General features: G+C 41.4%; 1 protein-coding gene across 1 annotated transcript; it reads left to right on the top strand.

The window, feature by feature from the left end:
- Positions 1 to 37: 37 nt before the first annotated feature.
- fuca2 (alpha-L-fucosidase 2) lies at positions 38 to 4517 on the top strand. Its single transcript, XM_073484321.1, has 7 exons — positions 38 to 344; positions 1395 to 1582; positions 1693 to 2032; positions 2115 to 2325; positions 2948 to 3138; positions 3375 to 3483; positions 4053 to 4517. The coding sequence occupies exons 1-7, from the start codon at positions 157 to 159 to the stop codon at positions 4188 to 4190; spliced, it is 1365 nt and encodes a 454-aa protein (XP_073340422.1). The 5' UTR covers positions 38 to 156; the 3' UTR covers positions 4191 to 4517.
- The last annotated feature ends 4638 nt before the right edge of the window (positions 4518 to 9155 follow it).

The following is a 9155-nucleotide window of genomic DNA, read 5'->3' on the forward strand; positions in this document are numbered from 1 at the left end:
CAGTGTTTTAAAGACGCTTCCCCTTGTCCAAGGTGTTGACATATTTCAGCTCTCTTCCTCGTTCCTGTTTTTGTGGTGTTGTCTCTCCCTGTATAATGTGAAAATCAGCCCGTGCTCCGGTTCTGTTTGTCACACCGGCTGATTTGTCGACTTGAAATGGGTTCACTAACCTTTTATGTCGTGTTATCGATGCTGTCGATCGGCATCATCAGATGCAAATACGAGCCAAACTGGGAATCCATCGACTCCAGACCGCTGCCAGACTGGTACGATCAGGCCAAGTTTGGCATCTTCATACACTGGGGTGTCTTCTCTGTTCCCAGCTTCGGCAGCGAGTGGTTCTGGTGAGTTCTGTTATCCATTTAATAATAATAATAACAGGATTTAAACTTTCAAAGAGTCTGGGTAAAGTTGGGACAGGGAGCAAGATAGTCCCTGCTGCTGCTCAGGAACCCACAGGCATAGGAAAAGATATAGTGTTGATTTATTGTCTTGATTATTATTTTTTTTTTTCTACAAGCTTAAACTTTCACCTTGATCACCTGCTGATGGAAGACCACGTGGTTTGATCTGAAGCTGCTGAATGACTGAACTTTAAAACTATAAATGTGGGTTATTACAGGGTAATTTAACACGAGGCTCGATGTCATCAACTCAAACTAGAGGTAGGCAGTTTCTAAAGGATCTGCAGTTGTTGAAATCCTGATGCCTTGCTGCATTTCTGGCTGTAAAAGCTGCATAAAACTCATAATGTATGAAAAATGTGGGACATTACAAGGTTTGAAGCGAGTTTCTGGTATGAAAGAGTTGATCAGACCTGTTCAACTGGCCCCTCATCAACCTCATTCTGGCACTTTGCCTGCATCTAAGGACAAAAATACTCTTATTTTGAAGTGTCAGCTCAGGCTGTTTAAGCAGAGGGGATTTTTGTTCTACTCTTTTGTATAATGATCCTATTTCAGTTGTGAAAAGTAATAAAGAAAAAGTAAAGCATTGGTTGTTTTAAATGTGGTTTTATAGGTCAGATGAGATAAAAGTCCGGCCCCATGGCACTTTACGTTTTTCAAATCTGGCCCTTCTAAAAAAATAGGCCTGGAGTGGATAAAAGTTTAAAAGAGCCTGACTAGTTAAAGAAGGCGGAAAGGGATGAAGTATGCAAAACAAAGTGTATGCTGGGAGATCAATAGCATTGCTTCACTAATGGCTCGGAGCTGCACTGCGCTGCTGGCTTCACTCGGTATGAAGAAGCAGCTGAAGGAGTGTGAAGACTTGGAAATGTAGGCGCTGCCGGATTTAAAAGCTTATAACTCATAATGCATGAATGATACAGGCCATTTTAAAGTCTGAATGGAGTTTAAGTTGATCTATCTTTTGCATCTGTTTGTCTGTTCCAGGTGGTACTGGCAGAAAAATAAACAGAAGCCGTATGTTGACTTCATGCAGAAAAATTACCCTCCAGGCTTCACGTATCAAGACTTCGCACCGCAGTTCACTGCTGAGTTCTTTGATGCCAAAGAGTGGACGGACATCTTTGCTTCATCAGGAGCCAAGTACATCGTCCTCACCACCAAACACCATGAAGGTACAGAGCAGGATCAACAGGTCTCTCAGTAATGTACAGGAGACAGATTTGGAGGTTAAGTGTAATGCAGCTGTGCAGGAGATGTACTGTTTTATCACTATATCTTTCAGGTTTCACACTGTGGGGCTCAAAAAACTCCTGGAACTGGAACGCAGTGGATGTTGGACCAAGAAGAGATCTGGTAGATGAAGTGGCGACTGCCCTCCGTGACAACAGTGACCTGCGTTTAGGGCTGTACCACTCTCTCTTCGAGTGGTTCAACCCGCTCTTTGAACTGGACGCTGCCAACGTCTTCACCACAAACTACTTCCCCACCACTAAAACTCTGCCTGAGCTTTACGAGCTCATCCTCAAGTACAAACCAGAGGTGCTCTGGTCTGACGGGGACGGAGACGCTCCTGACAAGTACTGGAACAGCACGGGTTTCTTAGCCTGGCTCTATAACGACAGGTGATACAGTGAAACTGCATACAGCAAGTGTTTTATTAGATCAGTCACAGCCAGGGTGGTGTTAACCTGTACTCCTTCACAGTCCTGTACGAGACACGGTGGTGACCAATGATCGCTGGGGCTACGGCTCCATCTGCACCCACGGTGGTTATTACACCTGTGATGATCGCTACCAGCCCGGACACCTGCTCAAACACAAATGGGAAAACTGCATGACCATCGACAAAAGGTCCTGGGGTTACAGACGAAACGCTCCTCTCAGTGACTACCTCACCATCGAGCAGCTTGTAGCGGTGAGAGATGAGTGTCCATGAATTTACCCGTAATCTTACCATTAAAACAAAATCATTATGCATCATTAAGTGGCTTATATGCATCGAGGACTTAGCTTAAAAACTATAGTAATGTGTGAATTTATGTTAATTGTCAAACATCAACAATAACCTCTGAAGATATTTCTACCATCCCATATTTGGTGTGTAAAAAATGTAAAAAGATAAGCTTTGTTATTTGGTATTTTATAAGTAATCTTTGTTGTTTTTTGTTGAGAAAACAAGATTAATAAAAGGACCACTTACTCAGTTGTCCTGGAGCTGTAATCTAAACCTTATCACATGGTCTTCATCAGCAAATGAAGCTTGCTCACTTGTCATGTGGAAATCTTCTATAATTCAGACGAACTTTAAGGACTTGATTAAACATTTAGCTTCACAGTTCAGTCTTTACTGTACTGAAGGAACAGCGCCCTCCAGCTGTGAAGTCTTTTCTGTCAAATGCAGCCCAGCGTCACTTTACATACAGCAGGAAATCAACCTGTAATGATGTATTGATTAACACCAGATACAGAAAGTCTAACTCTGATGTGTGTGTGTGTGTGTGTGTGTGTGTGTGTGTGTGTGTGTGTGTGTGTTTCAGAACCTGGTGGAGACCGTGTCCTGCGGAGGAAACCTGCTGATGAACATCGGTCCGACACACGATGGAAGGATCGCTCCCATCTTCGAGGAGCGTCTGAGGCAGATGGGTCAGTGGCTGAAGGTGAACGGGGAGGCCATCTACAACACGACAGCATGGAGGGCTCAGAACGACACCGTCACTCCCAACGTCTGGTGGGTTCTCATTTGGGCTCGTGCGTTTGGTTTGCAGTGACCAACACTTTGGATGCATTGTTTTAAAAACGTCTGAATCAGCTGTTAGATCATTTTTAAGGAAACTTTTAGTAAATTACATCTTTCCTCTTTTTTGTTTTTGATATTTAGATGCAAAATTCCCTGAATCCTTGTTCAGAATGTGAAGGGATCGTGGTTTGTCTTGAAAGTTTCTGACTGTGTCTGATCATCAACAGGTACACTTTCAGACCACAGAGCAAGAGCATCTTTGCCATGTTACTGGCGTGGCCCAATAATGGATCTTTGATTCTGCATGAACCGGTGGTTACACCCAAACACACTCAGGTAAGACTAGACTGCTGCAGTACAGACGTTTATGGACGTCTCTCTGCCAAGCTTATTTTTCAACTGCATGAATCTGGTTGTCAATAATATCTATTAGATGTGACAGTTTCCATGCCATGTCATATCAAACAGTTTAAGGGCCATAAAGCTCTTCAACTGTCCTCACAATAATTATATTTTAATGCTAGGTTAGCAGCTGCTTAATGCTGAGTAACTCACTGTACCTGTTTGTGCATGTCAGAGATATAACTAACACATATTTTCATTATCAATTTATATAATTATTTTATCTCAGTTAAGGTGTAGTTGAGTAAATTAAATGTCAGAAAATAGTCAAAACTGTTTTCAGTATTTCCCAGAGTCCAAGGTTGAAAAACCAAAAGTATTCACTTTACCCTGGAGGAAAAGAGAACTACCCTCACCCACCCAATAACCGCACTGAATCCTGGGAAACAAGTTTGACTTGTTGTCATTTACATTTACATTTACATTTAGGGCATTTGTTACAGAGCAGCATTCTCTCTTCAACATGTCAAACCGGCTCATGTGTTGCTTTTGTTCTAAAAAAGGTGGAGCTCCTCGGTCACGGGTCTGTGCAGTGGGAGCCTGCTAAGCCCAGCGGACTGCGGGTTCTCCTGCCCCAGCTGTCCTTCAGCCAGATGCCATGCCAGTGGGCCTGGACGCTGAAGCTGACAGGTGCCACTTAAAGAGAAGCCAGATCACATGAAGAGGAACAGAGTGAGCGGTGGACCGAAGAGAAGGACCGACTGATTTATAAATCACCGGACGCAATTCATGAAATGTTACTGTACTGGCTTTGACTTGCACTGTTAACATGTCCTTTTTGAAATACTTCTACAGGGACTAATGTGACCTCTGACATATTTTTATCGCAGTTTTTCTGCACTTTTATAATCATTTTTTTGGGCCTACATACTGTAATGTGATTTCCATGCAGTCTGTAGCACTGATCAATGTGGTGACGTTTGTTTAACTGTGAAGGAATGTTGAAATAAAATAAATGAAGTCTTCAAGTGCCAAATCATCATAATTTGCATGTAAAAAAGGAGAATATCCTCAAAAAGTTTCATGTTTTCTCATAATTTTTTCGTCACATTGTGCTGAAAAGTTATGGGGACCGATGACCAACCCCCCTCCCTGCGGATCACATCTATTTTCTAATGAATAATAACACTTTTCCCGCATATGTTGACGCTGTTACTTGAAAATAATCCCAACATGATTTAATAATAATGTTCTGATATTTTCCAATAAGCAGTTGCTGGTCATTTCTTTAATACATTTCCAGGAAACTGGTGTCTTCTAAGCTAAATTTCTAACAAATTCCTGTCCAATGTCTGCAGCTCAGTAGATTGACGGACATGTTTAAACCATTTTATTATTGTTATCCACCATAAATTGCAAAAAATACAACTTCATATCAAGAATAAAGTGACTAATCTACCACGTTAAAAGTTTCTTTTTATATTTTGAGGCAACAATAGTTTGACAAATACATTTAAAACAGGGAGAAAGTTAATATTGACAATCATTTAAGAACCTGTGTGTGACAGACATTTTCTGATACTGTAATAATGAAAATATGAGTCATTTATAAACTGCTTACTGGAAAAAAAGTAGTATTAAATATTACTTTCAACATTGTGTGCATTACTTCCTTTTCAGTTTTCATAGAGTGCAATATTTTCTTTTATTACTTCTCAGTATCGTCTTTTCTATTTAGTTTTTTACTATTTTTTTATTGATGTCAGCATTTAATCCTTTTGCACTTCCATTTTATTAGAGTGTTGTGTTTTTGCATTGTTTTCTGATGTTACTGTACTTTTGAATGCCCTCTGGGATTAATAATGTTCTGTCTTAAATAAAATTGGGGGTAATTTTCATGAAATTCTGATGTAATCATTGTGGCGATTTTAAAGATATTTCAAATATGTTACTTTATAATCATCTACGTACCCACCATGACATTTCCTGACATGTAAAGTGAAGTGTTATTGATTTCTGATAACATCACATTGACTCCTGCGCTCCTGGATTATCTCAGGTGTTTCACCACATTGGCGCCCCCTGCTGGACACACCTGTAACTACACTTCCAGCTGTACAGGACATTTTAAAAAAAGCACGCTGACGGCGCAAAACTGCTCTCTACACCCTCTGCTGTGCACAGCGGAGCGGGGGGGACAGCGACATCCCCCCTTTTCATGCACCAGAGAGATGAACCCGTCTCCATGTGTCACAGTGACCGGTAAGCCCGCTTCACGCCCCGCATATGTGTGCGTTTGTGCTCCTCCACCGCGGCGAGCTGTGCGCCTGTCACCTAAGATGGTGAGCCCGGTGCAGGGCAGATCTCTGTGTTGTGTCTGCTCTCTGCTGCACGCCTTTAAGGTGGGAGGTCCCTGCTCTGCAAATGTTCCATGACGTGCAGATGGGGGGTTCGCAAGGGGTTCTTCTCACGTCCGGGCACTTCAGCAGGCTATCCCCGCAGCCTGGACCCGCACATGACAGCTGATTCCCCCGAATAACAACAACAGAGAGAGGTGTGTGTGTGTGTGGGGGGGGAGGCTGAGCGTATCATCACACAGGTTTAAAAAGGTAATGTTGTCCTGAAGGAAATGCTGATTCAAGACAGAGCAGTCTACTGGATCAGTACCTTTTCTATTGCAGTTAATGATTATATTCATGATCAATCAATTAACATTTATACATAAAATCTTTTAAAAATGGTCAAATTGCCTGTTTTGTGTGAAGATATCTAGTTAAGAAGACCCTTTGTATGAAGGTCCCTGTGATAAACGTTAGATAGGAGGTAATAAGCCCTAAAAAGAAGCTTATTATCATTAATAAGACAGTAAGTGTTAATAATACTTATTTATGTGTTTGTTTATTTGACAGGAAAGCTTCTTAGCTGTACATACACAACATGTATGTTAAGAAAATTAACAAAACAGTCACAAGACAATACATAATCACAATACGACAACACTTCATCAGTAACAACCAGACTGCGTGAGATGAATGTTTGTAGTTATGCATGATATGTGTAATAGCATCATAAACATGTTTATTGTTGAGACAAAGCGTTGGAAAATGCTTATCGTAATTCCTCAGTCAACAGGTAAAAACCCCAAACATATTGAGTAACAAACAAAAAATAACACAAACAAAACAAAACAAACAAACAAAACAAGCAAATATTCACATTTGAGTAACTGGAACTACAAAAATATTTTTTGGGCATTTCAGCCTACACAATAACTTAAAGGGTAACTCCACCAATATAATCTGATAAACTGCCTCCAGTGATGTCACTCAGTGGCTAAATTGCATTGTGGGTAATGTAGGCGCCATGTTTTGAACTCTATAACGCCGTTCGACGATCAAAATCAATACAGCAGAGCCAGAGATGTCGCGTTTATCGCGCCACTCATTCTTCTTTCTTTTCAAAATCTGACGCCTAAAATTACCCACAATGCAACTTAGCCACTGAGTGACATCACTGGAGCAAGTTATCAGATTACATGCAGCTTCGTTTGTAGCCGCAAAAAGCTTTATTTAACTTTTGTCACACATTTAGTAGTAGTACGCCCCAACACCTGTAAACACAAATTTTAATGACGATTGATCAGTTATCAAGCAGATGCTAATTTGATTTTCTCTTTGTTGATGAAATGATTGCTCGGCTAATCCTTTCAGTTAGTCAGCTGTCATACATATTGTAGTTTTATGATTCTCTGCTTATTTTCTCTGTCGTTATCTCCACCCTAACATCTGATCACATATCGATGTGCTGTCTGTGAGGCCGCAGCCTCGTCTCCTCCGCTCGTATCTGCAGTCTCGCTGCTGTAATCTTTTTGGTGGTAATTATATATGTAGACAGGAACTGGGAAAAAACTGCTACAGACGTTGGCACGGTTGCCATGGAAACACACAATCATGTCAGATTATTTTCAGGTACTGCCGCTGTGATAATGGCATCAAGCACGACCGGTTTGAGACGCTGACTTAGAGAGACGGATGAATGAAAGGGTGGTTTTTTTTATTGATCGATAGGTGAACCAGGTTTGATGAATGATGATTTAGGATTTTTTTTTTCTTTCAGTGTTTATTGGTGTTTGTATCAGCTGTTTTGTTCAACCTGCAGTGATCAGCGTACCCCTGTCAGTGACATCTCAATCAGCCATATGACAGCACTACAGCCAGCATGGAGGTAAACCTCATTCCTTCCATTCATAAACATTCCCGCCCCCCCGCCACCACCACCACCTCTCTCTGTTGTCCCCCTCTAATATCATTAGAGGCCTGCCCGTAGTCGGGTGCATGTGTGGTATTCAATCACATGCAATTTTGTGGCAGATTTGAGCCGGTCAGCAGAGCCGCGGTGTAGCTTTAGATAGTGGAAATGCCAAGCGGTGTGGAACATCCTGGGGGACAGACCATTATATTTATAGAGATGGGCGACTTGACCTTCACTGCACATTGAGTATCAGCCATTTTAGTGCCGCTCCTCTAGATACTGAATACAGCATAATGGATCTCAGCTGCAGTGCAGTTAGTTAGCTTCAACTTCATCTTCGGCTTGTTAGAGGCTATATCTAATAATAGCTCTCTGCAATTCCATACTGTGGAGGGACTCTGTCAATACACAGTCTCTGCATTCACTGCTCCTCTGGCACACGGCGAGTCCAAGTTTTCTGGAGGAAATGCGCTGTGAAATTACAGTTTTGCAACGCAAGGAAATAAATGCTTTGCCCATTTGCCTCATTCGAATTCTGCGCTTAGGAGGTGAAGTTCAGCTATAAGTCGTTACATAAGTTTAAAGCCTTTGTTCTGCTGTGTAAGCTTTATGTTGAGAGTGAGATATGCCTCCGCTATAGCCCAAAGCCAAGGACTCCTATTCATAGAGGCACCCAGTTGTTCTCACCCAATGGCACAGAGTGAAACTGAGCAGGATGGTCAAAGCGGGTGAAGTATTTATAGTTGTGTAAATTATATTGTGCTGAAAGGCCAGAGTTTCACACAAACGACCGAGGAGGTGGGATCAGATGTATATTCAAATCAGGGGAAAGACCCAGTTTGTTGTATTCAGAGGCATAATTAGCATTATGAGCAGCTTCCAGACAAAATATTGATGGAAATTGATTTTGATCAGACAGACAGACTGGCATGTATTCAACCATCACTTCAAATTAAAACTCAGTTCAGTGGTTCGTCATGTGATCTACCTGTGGCTGGTCCAGGTGGAGCTCAGACTATTTAGTAGCTTCGTTTAGAGCAGTTTATAGTAGTTTAATCTAACCTCATGTATATTTCACATGTACATTCAAAGTATCTGCGTCAGTCAAAGACACCTGGCAGAGTAGAAACTACAACCCTGCCTTCTGAAATACTTTGTAGAAAGAGTCAAAACAAACAAACGGAAATGCTCAAATGTGATTGTCACGACTAGACTAACTTTTGAGAGAGGAAGTAACACATTCTCCCTCCTCCAAATGAAGTGTTAAATTCAAAAGCAAGAAAACACATCTTTGCTCCATGAAACAGATTTTTACATTCCCGATGCACTGTCTGTTTGTTTCCCCACTTTGTTTGTTAGATTTCACAGTTGAAAGAGAAATATTAGACAAAAGTTAAGAGAAAAACAATGCACAA

The sequence above is a fragment of the Pagrus major genome, chromosome 16 (assembly GCF_040436345.1).
Source record: "Pagrus major chromosome 16, Pma_NU_1.0".
In the NCBI taxonomy this organism is placed as follows: domain Eukaryota; kingdom Metazoa; phylum Chordata; class Actinopteri; order Spariformes; family Sparidae; genus Pagrus; species Pagrus major.

Coding starts and splice junctions, on each gene's coding strand:
- fuca2 (XM_073484321.1), top strand. CDS start 157: ATGGGTTCACTAACCTTTTATGTCGTGTTATCGATGCTGTCGATCGGC. Junction 1,583..1,692: donor CACCACCAAACACCATGAAG/GTACAGAGCAGG, acceptor TATATCTTTCAG/GTTTCACACTGTGGGGCTCA. Junction 3,484..4,052: donor TTACACCCAAACACACTCAG/GTAAGACTAGAC, acceptor GTTCTAAAAAAG/GTGGAGCTCCTCGGTCACGG.